Source organism: Mesitornis unicolor, unplaced genomic scaffold (genome assembly GCF_000695765.1).
Source record: "Mesitornis unicolor isolate BGI_N332 unplaced genomic scaffold, ASM69576v1 scaffold52773, whole genome shotgun sequence".
Classification (NCBI taxonomy): domain Eukaryota; kingdom Metazoa; phylum Chordata; class Aves; order Mesitornithiformes; family Mesitornithidae; genus Mesitornis; species Mesitornis unicolor.
The window spans coordinates 14,007-30,384 of record NW_010177720.1 but is presented as its reverse complement, the minus strand read 5'-3'; the positions used below and the strand labels follow the sequence as shown (position 1 = coordinate 30,384).

Genomic DNA, 16,378 nt, shown 5'->3' with positions numbered 1-16,378 from the left:
AAAGACTTAAAAATATATTTCTGCCAATTCGCTTTTGATGTAAGGAAAACACAAACACTGCAGTTCAGAGTTTGTAGCACACATGAAGTACTGTCTTGTATTTACAATGTACAACTCTTCTAGAAATCCTTCTCATTGGACATTTTCAGGAAATGACATAGGTTTTTTAAAAATTCATGCACAAGATGAACATATTTGTCTCTGCTGTGTTCTATTTAGCTCTGAATTATTGTAAGAGAAAATGTTTTAAAAACAATTTACTTTACAGTTTAATCCCACAAACCTAACTTTTGAAAAGCATACAGTTTTAAGCCTAGTGATGTAACGCAGATGATACAGTATGAATTAGCTGACAGTATACAACATATGGAGCTGTAAGAATGCGACAAACTAAAATTTCAGGCCACCCAACTCCAAAAATCAGCTGAAAGAGACAGGCAGGAGAGACATACTTTACACTTGGTTTTACCAACTGAATCGTTTGCAGACTCTAACCAGAAGCATTTCACAGTTTCCTGTGACTACCAGAGGCATTAGACCAATAAAATGTGTAAAACTGTACTAAAGGCAACAATGCCACTTAGCTGTTGTATACTAACAAATTACTTAGCTCATCGCTCCCACTAACTAACTTCCAGATTTGGTACTGGATGACAAACTGCCACATGAAAACACACAAAGCGACTGAAATGACTCAAGAGAGGAAGGAAACATTATTTTTAAAAAAGTCTGAAATTTCCTGATCTTCAATAGTATGCCAAGACGTTTCCTATAACATTCACCATCTGTCTTAAATCCAGCTATGCTTTCCTCTGTGCTAAAAAAGATTTCATTCAGAAGACAAAGTTAAACTTTTTTAGGTAGTTCGAAAATTATTAAGATCTAGGATAATTTTTAGGCAGGAAATTTTCTGATCTGGGAATGTTACAGCAGTTTGTTTTGGTCAAAGGAACAGTTGAATGTTCTCACAGTACAAGTTACTGTCTTCACCCACAAAAAAATGTTTGCAGTTTTACTCAGTGAGAAGTCAACATTTTCATAGAAAACAAGCAGTATCAGGGGAAGGAAAATGAGTAAAATAAGCATTTTCATCAAAATAAAAGTGTGTAACAGCTCTAGAAAAAGAATGATATTGAAATTAGAGCACAATGTGATTAACAGTCCATTAAAGATACTGAAAAATTCACAGAAAAATGAAAATCGGTGCTTCACACCGATGTTAGCAAAAAAAAAATCAGTTGCTTTAGTCTTGTAGGAAACAAAGAGCTTACCTTAACCTCTTCAAAAACAGAGGCCTGCTCCTGGTTACTTAGTGTTGTTAGATGCTTTTGTAGTTCTAGTTTTATCTTAGAAGGGTGTAACCCTACCAAAAGGAACAAAAAGATCACGGGGCAGATTTGTCAGAATTAATCACATAAATATGCACACAATTTAAGCCGAAGCTCGTCAGTTACTTGAGCTGACCCACTGCATCGATTTCATAACAGGGCATTAGAAAGAATTCGAGGTTAATTTAAAGCTACTACTGAACTCATGTCTTTAAAATGAGGGACACGAACTCTGCAATGAGGAGATTTACTGAGCACAGACCAGGATTATACTCTTAGCTGAAGATTCCATTATCAACAAGACAAAATAAACCCACAACCTACTGCATTTTAGCAGACTGCTTTGCTGGTGGTTTATGCAGTACTGCTTGGATTTTGCTTGTGGTATAAATACAATCTTTATTTATTTACTCAAATGTGTATACCTTGGCCTTGCTGAGAGCATTTACTGACAGTCTAAAGCAGACTACCCTTGCATTCAGATTATTTTTGTTTGCTCTCATCCTGGATTAAATTCCTTTCCTCTATTTGCTGTGGAAAAACAGCAAACCATCAACAGTATTTTGTACTTCAGTTTCTGATCATGGCATTTCTCTCCTTCAGAAGCAGACAATATGATTAACCAGATGGCATGATTAAAGGCGCTAAGAATCACTTGCCTTTAAGAAATTTCTCAAAAATCATAGCTAGCTGAAGACCAAAATAGAGTGAAAAGTAGTTCTGGAAGTTCTCCAGTTTCATCAAATTAATACTAGATAGGTTTTAGTCCAACAAGCTACTGTCATGTGGTCTGACAAGCTGCTGTTGCCCTTTATTTACCCCTGATATTGCTTAAATGAACAAAACCCAACAGTGAAATTTCTTTAAATGCAAAGAGGGGTTTTTTTTTTGTGTCTTGAACTTGTTTTCTGGGCAACAACTACGTTTCTAACTGCTGCATTTTCGTGAAGGAGCACAAATCAACACCACAAATACGCATCTTAAAAGCTCACTGTTCAGTTCATGTTTAGGGGTACTGTAATCCAGTATCTAAGTAGATTCAACAGGACAGCAGGTCATAGCTATTGTAGCTTACATTCTTGAGCACTTCCTGATCTACAATCTTCTGCGTTTGTACGGCTAATAGAGCCAAGCTATCTGCAACTCAGTAATATCTAGACTCTTAGTTTTCAAAAATTCAACTAAAACACAAGAAAGGAGCTTAACTTTTATTAGAAAACTCTTACCTTACGGATAACTTGACAGTGCAGAACTCTGAATAAAAAGACTGGCTTTCAACCCTCCATCCCCAGTTGCAAGCTCTTTTTAAGCATTCATTTCCTCGGAGTTTCATAGGTAAGACTGTCTCCCAGTAAAATTGTCATTAAAAATATTCAACCAGAAACTTCTTTAAACCTCACCTTCTATCTTTTCACAGAGTTTATGCAAGCTCTGCATAGGACATCCTTCACAGAGCTGGGGCTGTGCCTTGGAAGTCTGTTGCACAGCAGCTACAGTGAAAGCCTGTTTCAGTGTCATCATGATTTCATCAACCTGAAAAGAGTGCAAAAGGACAGAATTTCACTCCTCCACTGAGCTTCTGTTTTCCTTAACACAAACACAACAGTCTTTTAGAATGATACTGTCCACTTGTTTGGGAATGTGCTTATGATTAAAAAGCTGTTCCTGTGCCATTTCTGCCCACAAAGTAAGACAAAACTCATCATGAAGACATGTATTTTCCAGGCCACCCAAATTTACTACTGTGGTCTAATAAAAGATACTACCCTATGTAGAAAACTTTTCCGGATGTGATAAAAAAAAGCTTACTGCAGTTGTGATGCACTGGTTTGACCTAGAACACAGTAGTGTAGCCCTGACTTTCTGAACAGGTACACTATGAAAAAACACTATCCCAAAAAAGAGGCATACAGTATAATTTTGTTAGTTAGTTTTATTGCATATTAAAGGACATTTTAACTTCTGCCTTCAAAGCAAGTTAAAAGTTCCTTTGCAGACTGCTATGTTAGTTACATCTTTGAAATAACTGTACTTCTGAGTGGAGTAGAACTTGAAGACAGTCAGCAAAATACAGAGCATGGAGCAACAGAAGACTTTTAGGGCCTAATGCTGTATTAGGCTCTTCTCTTTCACTTACCAGTGCCTCATCTGTACACTGAAACACATAGCAAACAAAGTGGAAGCCTCCATTTTCTGAAGACTCTCTGCAGATGAACCCGAAGTGATCCACGTGCCTAATTCCCTAGCACAAAAACAAGAGTAATGAAGCAGTCATGTTTACTTTCAATGCCTTTTACCTGTATTTTTTCCAGTAACAAAAACATGAAAGGCCCACTAGCATTACAGAAAGTTCACATATCTCTGTCACAGCTACATTAAAGTCATCTGTCCCTTAGAGATCTGTTCTGTATAGAATCTATTACTTCATGAATCTTTTAAATTTCACTTAAGTCAGAGGTTCTTTGTCTGGGGTTTTTTAACGACTGGATTATAATAGATCCATTAGAAAACACTTACAGGGATGAACAAATACTATGCAAGATGTATTTTGGTCAATATTGCAAATAGCAGGGGGAAAAAAAGCTCAGTTTTTCTTTGTTGCTTAAGTGGTCAACAACTGTTTTGCATTTGTAAGAGCAAGTCAAAGCAATGGTGAAAAATGGATAAATGATTATTTTTCATCAAAGCAAGCTTAGCTAGTTAAAAAAATGAAAATGGTTAAATATATTATTTAAAGGTCACTCATGGAAGCATTTATTTCTCCTAAAAGGCATGCAAATTCAGGCACAATCTACTTCCAAGAGCAGATAAACAGTACATCCTGGTAAAATGCTAAGAAGGTATTTTAATTGCTGGGAATACTTTCATTTTAGGAAAAGACTTTCAGACAAGTAGAGCTAGGTGACCCCAGCACATGTCTTTTCAATGCACCCTTCTTGGTAAAAAAACAACACAAACAACAAATCAAGTTATGACGATGAATTACATGCACAGTGGTAGAGCCTGTTTATAGAAATTCAACTACATGCAGCACTGCTTTATTATCTTTTAGCATGGCACAACAACATTAAAGTCTGGTAAAACAAGGCAATAAACTGTTGTATCAAAAATCATCATCATGAATCACAGTCAATCAAAAATTTCAGTGAAATTTAAACAACCTGAAGATGTCAAGCGGGACTTTTTTGTTGGTATCTTTTTTGCTTTTCCTTGTTAACACAACAAGAATCACTGAACAGTCTCTTTGCAGAAAGCATTTTTTAAAAGTATTTAAAAAGCAAAAAAAGTGAATACTTCTATAAAACAGAATGGCCAGATGGCCCAAAAAAATAACATGTTATAGCATCAGATATCCTTAAGCAATCTGAACAATGCTTATTGTTCAAAATACTAACAATGAAGGAAAATAATGTATATGGAGATACCTGGTTTGTTGGAGTGCGACAATTACAAATAGATAACAAAGGCTTTATTACACAAATATCACACACTAATACACCATGAGAACAAAAAGATCAGAAGGACATGCAAATGATGCAGGCAAATGAAGCATGCAGCTTCTCCAACACTCACTCCATTGGATGTTCAGGCTATGTCTTTCAGGAGGCAGCTATGTGATAAAGCAAGAACAGGCTCTCTACCTCTATCATCCACATCAGAGATGCACAGAACATGTTGAGGCCCCTCTCTAAGCCCCCCAGCCCACACTTCTTAAGCACAAATACAGGCTGGGCAGAGAATGGCTCAAGAGCAGCCCTGAGGAGGACTTGGGGGTATCAGTCGATGAAAAACTCAACATGAGCTGGCAATGTGCATCTGCAGCCCAGAAGGCCAACCACATCCTGAGCTGCATCAAAAGAAGTGTGTCCAGCAGGGTGAGGGAGGTGATTCTGCCTCTCTGCTCTCGTGAGACCCCACCTGGAGTACTGTGTCCAGCTCTGGGGTTCCCAATATAAGAAGGACATTGAGCTGTTGGAGCGGGTCCAGAGGAGGGCTACGAAGATGATCAGAGGGTTGGAGCACCTCCCCTACAAGGACTGGCTGAGAGAGTCGGGGCTGTTCAGCCTGGAGAAGAGAAGGCTTCAGGGGGACCTTACTGCGGCCTTTCAGTTCCTGAAGGGGTCCTACAGGAAAGCTGGGGAGGGACTTTTTACAAGGGCAGGTACTGACAGAATGAGGGGGGAACGGTTTTCAGCTGGAAGAGGGGAGATTTAGACTGGATATTAGGAAGAAATTCTTTACTGTGAGGGTGATGAGACACTGGAACAGGTTGCCCAGGGAAGTTGTGGATGCCCCCTCCCTGGAAGTGTTCAAGGCCAGGGTTGGACAGGGCTTTGGGCAACCTGGTCTAGTGGGAGGTGTCCCTGACCATGACAGGGGGGTTGGACTGGATGATCTTTAAGGTAACTTCCAACACAAACCATTCCGTGATTGTATGATTCTATGATTCTTCTTCCGAAAGCCTATTTCTTCTCTTGAAAACCCAACTGCTCTGGTGGAGGAAGCCCAGCTGGGATCATGGCACTGCCCACAGAACTGTGAGGTACCAGGACTAGGCAAACACCCTCAGCTGTTTCAGATCAGCTAATTCAGATACTGCCTCAGGACCATGTATTTCTTTCTGGTATTATATCTCACTGATGGACTGGGCATTCTGGAGATTAAGTACTGATTCTGATCTCCCTTATAATTTAATTCCAGTGCCTTGAAGAAAAGATTATTGAAGATCTTGTACAATCAAGAAGAGTGCATAAGATTTTTATGCCAAGTCTTCTGAAATGTGCATACCTGGGGAGAAGCCCTCTGCATCCCAATACCAATATTTGCCCCGCTGCCATAACATTTACCCAGTGGCACATTCTTCAGACAGGAGGGGAGTATTCAATCAGAATATCACTCCTAGGGATCTGAGGAGCACAACCACCTGCTGACCTTCAGGGCAAGTCACAAAATCTACCTAACTCTTGCCTAATGAGGCAGCCTAAGGGAACGCAGGGATAAAGATTTTCCTGTGATCAAGGAGTTCTCTTCAAAGCTCTTGATCTGACAGCATGCAAACTACTAACGTTTACTCTGAAATTTTCAGAATAGGCAGCTGCATGTTTAGTGATGAAAGCAACCCTCATCAAATTAAAAAATAGTTTATGGAAAAAAAAATCCAAAAAGCTAGAAGCAAATAACAGCAAATCACATCCCTTATATTTAAAAATGGGTAAATAAAACTACTGAAAAAAAAAAAAAGTTTTACCCCAATATCATTAAGACCAGAGCCTGTGATGCACTGAGTAGGCCTGCACTATGCTAGCATGTCACGTGTAAAATAGTTCCTGGTGCAAGAAAGAGTGGCAAGATTCACATCCTGGTATACTAGGTCTTATTCCCACTCAAGCCCCACAGCACAAACAAGCATTGCAGTGGTTTAATCCAAGGTGAATTTTTAGTTAACTAATGGGAACATCGATTCCTCAACAAATCTAAGTTTCTTTATATAATTATAGTTCAGGTTAATTTCTTAGAGGTTTAAACTAAAATTATCTACAACAGGTGTTTAAGGAATTAAGTTTTCTCTAAGAACTCTATCCCAGTTTAATGAATTAAATTCAATTTCCCCATTCACTTAAGCTGAATCAAATCTGGTACACAGACAAACCATACAAATAATGCACTGCAGGACAGAAAATGGCTACTGCAAGACAAATCTCTGCATCATTACACTGGTGAGTTAACAAAAGCAACTGGTCTATGCCAAGTCTTTACGAACAGTCATTTCAGTCTGCAGGTTGGTATTTGAGCATCTCTCAAAGGAGACTCCTCTGCTCTGATACAAAGGGCCCAGCACCAGTGAGTGCAGCTGCCCATGCAGGAGTGCTGTAATGGCCCAAGCCGTCCCATGTCCTTGATGTGACGGTGACTTTCCTGCCCTCACAGAGCTGTGCCACTGCAGTGGCCGAGAGTGACCTCACGCCTGAGTCACCTACACAATGCCCTTACTGCATCTTCATGTAAGTAAAACATCACCACTCTAAGTAAGTCATTAGATAAACTGCACCCTCACATAACCCACGCAAAATCAAAGTTAGAGACATGAAAATGACAGGCAGAAGGACAGAGAAGCAAACTCTGTGGCATAAGGAACAGGGATTAATACTAAATGAGGAGACACTGAAACATGCTTGCTCTCAGTGCACCACACACAACTCTGCATGGCAGAGAGTTGTCTTCTTTTACACATATGCAACTTATACTCTTGAAAAAACGTATTTTAAAAGTATTTTTCAGTAATTCTTACATATTGTTATTCTCCTTTCATTATCATTTCTTGAAAAATATTGCGCAGAGAACCCCAGACTTGCACAACTGTGAATCATGGCTGCTGAAAAGTCAAACTAGAGCTGAGCAGGGTGCTCCTTCTAGCTCCTATGATTCATCCACCACACACAGAAGTGAGTCTATCTCAGAAATTAAAATTCAGAACATAAGAAAAGAATGACTGTTTTACAAAATCACTGATTAACTAGCAACATGTCAATAGCAATTACTGAAACCACCGGGGTGAGAATCCATTTGAAATGCTAGGAGACAGGAGTATGTGAGCATTCACAAGTGGAGAATATTTAAACCAAAAAAGAGAGAAAGAATACACTGCAATCTTACCTGAGAACAAAAGGATATTTCTTTAAAGCTTTTTTCAATTGCTACTTTTTTTGTGTCAGGACTGATAAGGTAAACTTCAGACTGGCCAATCTAAAAAGAGCAAAATAAATAGCAAGATGATAACAAGTAACATTACACTTCCATTTGTCTCACTATAAAAATGTTTCCTGGACATCAATCTCATTTTTTTCTACCTGTATATTTAAACCAATTAATGCATTATTACCAGAGAAAGATACTGAAACAACATTGATTTGACATTCAGAGCACTGCACATTACTGTACTGAGATTTAGTTTCACGTTTGAGACAACAGACTATGAATTTAATTAGATGAGAATAGTATTATACCACAAGTAACATACTTTGCACTGAGAAAATATACTCAAACTCTCTTTTCTTATTTTCTGCAGGTTTGGCACATAGTACATTCCCAAAAGCTAAAGTAATAAAATTGTCCTAAAATTTACATCCAAGTGTGTGCCTCTACCTGCATTCCATCTAATTATTTTTTGGGCGTTTATTCATTTATTCAACATTTAATTTATTCAGCATCTAATTTATGGCTTTAACTCAAACTATAGAAAAAAGCTTACTGGAGTATATTTTCTAACTTAATCTGTAGGCCATTTGTACAGCACTGATGCTAACCAGTGATGCTGTTAGCCATTTGTACAGCTGATGCTAACTTCTGAAGGGAAAAAGGCATTTTTAAGGTGAAACTATTGTTTTCATTTTTTTCCAGAATCTGGCAACATCTTTGTAACCTATTAACAGATAAAATTTAAATTCCTCATAGTTTCTGGCATATCAGAAAGTCTGCTAAGGACAAGTCTCTTATCAAATTTTAGGGAAGACGGGGGGAATCTGCATCCATTCATGAACATGACAGACAAACCGGCCAAAGCTTCAACCACTACCAAATCCCAAAAGATGCACAGAAATAGATCAGCAGAACCAATACACCTCTGATTTCTCAAGGAAAGAGGAAGGAGGGAATCCTGTGTGTAAGCAGATCAAGTGAGATGGGCAACCTCTGCTTGTCTAAAAATGGTCCTGTGCAGTCACCTCCCACCTCTTCTTTCATTTCAACCAGTTACAGTGATTGTCCTCAGCTCCCTGCTGGTCTCCTTGCATTGTCCCTGGGGCTGACCTCGCACATGTTCCCGGGGTTATTCCTTACAACATCTGTTGGACCGTTTGAACGTTGGACCGTTCCCTTGGTCCCAGGGCACCAGGGATCATTTGAAGCCAACTGAACAAGGGAAAAAAAACAACCCAATACATCCCCCCACTGCAAAATACAACCAGGAGAAAAGCCTAAAACCAAACAAAACCACCCTAAAATTCTAAGAAATTGGCTAGGAAAGCAGTTTTTTGGGAAAAGATACCAAAATCAGGACTGCCTGAACCAGGCCAGGAGAGTCAGCAGATAACTTATTTGAATGTGTTTCACACCCCATATACCAACCTCTGCTGCAGTCCCAGGGAAAACCCAAGAACTTCAACTGAGCAGATACAAACAACTTTTTTCCGCTGGATATGAAGTTATTTTTAAGCATTTCATATGTAGCCACACATAAACCGATAAGCAAAGGTGAAAACCTGTGCAGGCTACATGCATACCATCACTGAGAACCTGCTGAGCCCAGGGGACGGCTCACCAGCAAACTCAGCTCTGCCACGAGCCGCAGAGGCATCAACCACAGTTACTTCACTTCCTTATATTCAGCTGAATTTGGACTGGCTGAATGGCAAAAGAACACAACTGTGCATACTAAGCAGTATTTTCCCAGGCAAAAAGCAACCTAAGACAGAAAGCTGGATCAGCAGAGCCCCACAAGTTGGAAATGAGCCTGTCAGCAGTGACTGACATTATATTCAGGCTGAAGCTGCATGTGTCTTTGAGAACTGTTGCATCTATTCAATATGAATTAAAAATGTACTCGAGTAAGAATTCTGGATCTAAGTAGCCCATCCATAACCTACCTATCTGTAAAATATGTGCATAAATTAATAATAGCCAGGACTGTTCAAAAATTAGGCACCATTATAAAGCGTATCTATATTTTCTGCGTGAAATACGTGCTCAGGGGAAGAAGGTAAATATGGAATTGTTTTTAATGGAAATGCTTTTTTCTTCCCATCTTCTTTCACTTCTCTCTCTGATGCCAGCCTGCCACGACTAAGCAGAAGTTTTAGGTCAGGTATATTACTAAGTACACCTCCTTCTGTGTGTTACTTTTTACAGACATAACACTTTGGCAATCCTTAAAGCAGCACTTCTCTCGCCTCTCTCCAAAAACCCTGCTCTAACTGCACCCATTCTACTTTGTTACTCTCCTCAAAAACTCGCAGCCCCAACAGCAGTTGACAGATCCGAAATGACATGATGATAGCCAGCCATCGCAGTATCAGCTCCAGGTTTGCATTATGTTCATAGGATACAAGATATATAAAATATGTTATCATGATGATGTTATCCATCATGAGGATTTTAAGAAGAGCAAATAACACATTCCTTACTTTTTTCTCAGGTCTTGAAAAATACTTTTGCTGCAGACTATCAAGGCATGGGCATAAGTAGCCACAGGAAAGCAGGACAGGAGTGAAGGCAGGTATGGAGTAGCCTAGGAAGTGACTACACTACTCCATCATTACACAGACACACTGGCAGCAGGAACACCTTCATGAACCATGCTGCTTATCATGAGACAAAGCCCACCAGCCCCCAGTCACGATTAGGGCCTTCTGCTCTATTTACAGGTAACTCACCTGGAATTTCACCAGGAATTTCACCTGGAAATCTATTTCTGCTTTTACTAGTTAGTGTAACTGTATGTACCATTTTGCAATTGTATAACTACCTACTAACTTGCTGTAGCATTCTAAAAACTGTCTTTAGAAGCCAAGTGTTTCAGGTAGTGCTGTTTTAAACTATTTAATATAAATTTATTTTGACTATGTAAAACAATTTACTATGACTGGCAATGCTTTCTAGAGAAATAGGTGAGTTTAAGTTAAGCTCTGGTAATTGCAATTAAGTTTTTAAAGAAGTAATTGCCATCTGTCAGAACATGTGCTTTGGTGTTTGCCACTCCCAACTCCAAGATGTGAAAACGCCACCAAGAGCTGCAAATCTGGCTTTACCGTAAACAGCATCGTCCGGTTTTCTGCAATGTCTGTTGGCTGTACAACACTGTGTCCATAGACAAGTTGACTTTTTAGGTTCAGTGAAACTGCATCTTCCTCAAAAGACCTGACAAAGCTGTTACTCCTATGGCTTTCCTCTTGCAACTCCTTCTTAAAAGCAAAGGAACGAAGTCCAGGCTGAGAAAAGGATTTCCTAATTGGCCTTTTCTCCTCCTCTTCACTGACCAAGGGCTGGAAGACAGACCGAAATCTGTCACTGAAAGAGAAGCCTCCGAAGTTATTGGCAGTTTCATGTTGTTGGGATGACGAGTTCAAATTCGACTTTTTTGTACAACTTGCATGGTTGAATTTCTCAATGCATTCATCTATGAGTGCTGGAGGGGCATTTTTATGTGCTACTGTCACCCGTCCACAGAACAGCACCTCAAACTTTTTGGCAAAAGGGTCTTCAACATCCGAGAGATTATTCTGAAACTCTTCTTGACGAGCAATTTTTCCAGCTTGTCGAATAGAGCTTATAATCTCAGGCACCTATAGGAAGGGGGAAAAAATTACACATTAGCATCTTAGTGTCTTATGACAAAAAAAGTTGCAACAGTAAGAGGTGTTCCCTGCTGTTATTTTGTTGGAATGGCTAATTTGGTTTTGTTTTCTGTAATGCCAGTTGAAATGATCTTGTATTTGTCCAACAGACACATTATAAAAGTTAAACACTGACTAAATGAATTGCTTATTTGTCTTCTTTCCAGGAACTCACCATCACCAACACTTTCTCAAAAAAGCTTTGTCTCTTGTAATGCTATGTGTTTTCAGTAAAACCTTTGCACCTGAAGGAACCAGTAAAATGTGTCAAATTCAAACTCAAAATGAAAGATAAAAATACTTCAGAAAATGCAAGAGAAGCCACAGACTAATTAACTGGGAAAGTTATTTAATCTCTGTTATTTTTCATTCCCTTCTCGCTCAAGCACTCATGTCATGTAGACTCATGAGTCTCTTGCAAACTTGCTATCACTTTCATAATAGCATATTAAGTTTCTCTGGTGGTTGGGTGTTTGTTGGGATTTTTTGTGGGTTTTGTTGTTCTGGTTTTTTTTATAAACTGTAAATAGCTGTGCTTTTTAAAGAAACATATTCATTATTTTAGATGTTCATTTTTATTCTACCATCCAAGATGGCACTCTCAAATAATACTACTTCCGCATACAGTATCACTTTCAGGGCATCTGTATGAGAGAGCAGTCTGCTACAGCTCACAGTTGTTGTAATTATTAACAAAACCCAAATGGCCATCTGATATATTTTAAGTAATAGTAAATGGTCACGGTTTCTGATATGGCTGTAAGATAGGAACATGCATATGCTATCTGCTAAGCTGCTGGGAGGCCGATGCTTGGTAACATCGCATTGCTTTGGTCTAGAAGATTAAGGTTCTTCTGCAGCCTGGGCTGCTGCCATAACAACAAACACGGGGCCACCATCTATGATTACAACCGATAATTCTGCCAATGTCTTACTTCCCAAAAATTACTTTGAGAAAAATCAAAGCTAAGTGTGACAGTTTCCTGACAAATTTCCTCTTCAAGCACTGATTGGAGCTTGCTTGCTTACAAGTATTTGGTTGCAGATACAAGGATACAGAAGGAAGTCTCAGAGCAGCAGACTAAAACAGCAGCCCAGAAGAGCAATATCCCCTGTGACAAAAGGCATCCCTAAAACTAAAATAATGCTTCAGAGATACACAACCTCTACCTTTTTCAGACATTTCCACGGTTATCTAATGGATTAAGCATAATGCAATAATATACACAAACCAATGCAGGAAACAGCAAAGGGCTTAGAGGAAAAAAAGAAAAGGTTGAACAGTGAAATCTGGAAGGTTTTTTTGTTGGTTTTTTTTTTCTGAGTGCTCATAAAGACCTCACTAGGAATCTTTTTATAGACAAGGAAAGAGAGAGATATACACACATGTAGCTAGTGGATTTAAGACAATAAGTAACAGATTACAAAATAAATAAGACGACTCAGGAAGCATTACTTCACCCTGGAGGCATGAGTAACCAGTTAATCACCCAGCACAGACAATGGGGAGAGGTAAGAAAAGCAGGGTCATGACTTCAGAAGTCTGCTCTCAGCTATACCACAAACAACCGGAAAGCCCTGGGCTTGGGCAGTGTAATGCCCAACTTTTTAATCATATACAAGAAGAACGCAAGGGTACAACAGATCTTTATTGTCTCAGTTGATACATATTTGCTCCACAGTGAACTCAAAGTTTACTTTAGTTTTATTTATCTAATACTCCTTCAATTAACCAGTTTTTAGTTGCATAATATCAGGATGACAGTGAAACCTAAAACTTCATTCTACCCTTATTTCAAGCTGCAACTGCTTTAGCATTTTCTAACAAGCACGTTTTACTCTTGTGGGAGTGAGTGCCTGGACTCACCAGTCATAGGCAATTTTACTTCTGAGTGGCCCAGAACACAGGCAGACACCTGTGATCCCGTCTCTGCTTTTGCTGAGGCTGCAGAGGCGACTGCGAAGGAATGAGGTTATTTCCTGGAAAACGCTCACCTTGTCAAACCCAGGAATGTCAGCCCTCACCCAGGTCAACTGTGCCACCTCCTTGATCAGGGTCAAGGTCCCCCAGCACCCCTCGTGCTGACAACTACAGGGAGTTTCCAGCAGCACAGGGACTGCGAGGGTTAGAGCTGAGCTAAAGCCCAGATGAGGCACTTGGGATCCAGCACAGAAGAGTGGTTACTGAATTTTATTTCTTCAATGATTTTTGTTATCAAATGCCTTGGACATTGATAAAACTGCTGTTCAGCGCTGGCTGGACTTTACATACAGACAGTAGTTAAAGACACTGCATATCTCAGAAAGAGCCCGCAGTAGTTAATAAACCCTGGAGACCTAGTGGGCCTGTTGATGAAAACAAAGGGAATATTTACTTATTTATTTATTTTCACACATGCTAGGGCTTGAATTACATAATTTATAAGTATAACGTCTGGCTTCTGTGCTACACTAATGAAAAACACTGACTCCTCTGCTCCTGCTTATTAACTGAAAAAAAAAAAAATCACAGCCCATTAGTATAATTTCGTTACTTTTGATTAGGCAATCGATGCAGCATTGCCATAGCAGAAGCAGCAAATCACCACCTCACTTTCCTGTGACCCTTATGTATGTTAAACATTAATCCCTTTTCATGAGTAAAGACAAGATGCCATGATGAACAAGCACCCTTGTAGATACGGAAACTTGGAGTGGGTACGGCCCTGAGCAACCTGCTCTGGGCGACCCTGCTTTGAGCTGGGGGCTGAACGAGATGACCTCCAGAGGTCCCGTCCTATCTCAGCTTGGTGACTTGGATACCAACATTCCCTCTACAGACCTACAGGTAATTGTGTCTACTACACTGAACTTGTTAAGACAGTGGGGAAGGACTGTTGCACACATTTATGGTTTCTTCCAGCTGCAAAAATTCTCTTTTGTGGCATACTTCTATTCTTCAGTGTTTTCTGACTTGTTTCTCAGTATAGATATGTAATTAGTGGATAAAGATTATTTCTGTAATCAGAAAAACAACTGCTGGGGACCTAAAATTATTTCTATAAAACCACAAAACTAAGTATAGAATAACACCATAAGCAACGATGAGACTTTACCAAACACAGAGCATTACCTTCTCATCACTCAGTCTCAGCCATACAGGACTGATGAACAGAAGACACAATTAAAATATATTAGGAAAAGTTTTTTGCATTTAGAGTGTTTGAATTAGATACAGAAGACATAGCTATAACTGTTGAAACTAACACTGGACTGTTGCAATTTTTATTTTTTTCAAGTACATCACCTTATTTCTGCTACAATGAGAAGGTTTATTTTGCAGAGGCAAAGCAGGGAATTGAAATGCTGGGTGTTCTTCTCACTTGACTCCTGGGTAATCAAGCAAAACACAAACTAACACCTAGAACTTCAAAACAAACAGCTGCAGCTTCTACACCATGCACCAAATCACAAGAGAAGGCAGTAATTTTTAAGCACACACAGGTTTGCTGCATCTGGAATCCCTTCACAGAAAGGGAAACTGCAGCTGCACATCCCCCCCTGCAATCAGAAGTCACTCTGTAAGTTTACATACAAGCATGCAATAACATGTCAAATGCCTTTAACCTTTCAGTGGACTTGAGAAAGAGTGAGAAACTATTTTAATGAAGAAAGCCCAGTAACAGCTGAATGTAACAGCTGCCTTTTGGTAAACAAGGCCAGACTAAAAATAAAGATTCTTTGTTTCTTTAATACACAGTAGGTAGGAAAGCAAAATATGCCACAGAAGAGGAACTGTTATCATATCAACAGGCCAGGACTAGAAGAAGAAAAAAAAAAGAAGAAAGAAAAGAAGTGAGGTAATTGTAGATGCTATGCAATCTTCATACGTGCGAAGGTACCAATCCCTTCATAAGGCTTCGGGTCAGTGAAGGGCTCAAGGACAGGCTTAACTATTTCAAGGGAGTAGGTGGTTTTGTTTAATGTAAGACAGGCCTGTGTACAAACTACCTTACACAACAGGCTACATAAATTCCTGGAGACCGAAAACCATTAGGATAAGATCTTGAGTTGAACCTCAGAAGATCCCACACCGCCTCGGCTGGAACAGAGCTTGAACAATCTTTCACACAGCTCTTGAAATAAAGTAGGTTTTCATTACGTGAGCTTTCCCTGCCTACTCAGGTATCAGAGGACGTATCATCTGAATTATTTTTAAGGATATTGACTTGCCTTTTTTTCTCCTGACTATATCAGGCACAGTAAAATATATAAAGAAAGAAGTCTAACATATTGTTTGCTGTTAATACCTTTCCTTCCCTTCCTTATTTTACTAGGCAGTGTCGCTACAGGAAAAATAGGGCCCACAGCTACGTATTTTTGCAGAAGCCATCTAGTTACATCAGGACAGACAGCAATATTTTTGTCACCAGTATGGTATTTATGATCACCGAATACTTTGTAAAAGTAGTAGAAAAGAAAAAAGGAAAATAATTTTTGAGACATACACAACATATATAAAAATATAACATACCAAAGTATTTATTTGCGTTTCTAAAACAGTACGTAAAATCTGTTATTTCAGTGGTTTGATATGTACTAAAAAGGAGTAGGTCTGTTCTCAGTACACTTCTAGCACAACAGCTGTGCAGTAATAAAACAGGGATCAAAGTTTCCAGTCCT

The 16,378-nt window shown here is 39.2% G+C and overlaps 1 protein-coding gene across 1 annotated transcript in view; it reads right to left on the bottom strand.

Annotated features, from left to right (window-relative positions):
• LOC104534324 (TBC1 domain family member 1-like) overlaps positions 1 to 16,378 on the bottom strand; it is a gene marked incomplete at its 3' end in the record, with an annotated part of 57,317 nt that overhangs the window by 26,961 nt on the left and 13,978 nt on the right. The window contains exons 3-7 of the mRNA XM_010182175.1: positions 11,132 to 11,665; positions 7,983 to 8,072; positions 3,466 to 3,570; positions 2,729 to 2,861; positions 1,272 to 1,363 (exon numbers count right to left, since the gene is read on the bottom strand). Coding sequence (XP_010180477.1) covers positions 1,272 to 1,363; positions 2,729 to 2,861; positions 3,466 to 3,570; positions 7,983 to 8,072; positions 11,132 to 11,665 — 954 coding nt within the window. The remainder of the gene's footprint in view (positions 1 to 1,271; positions 1,364 to 2,728; positions 2,862 to 3,465; positions 3,571 to 7,982; positions 8,073 to 11,131; positions 11,666 to 16,378) is intronic.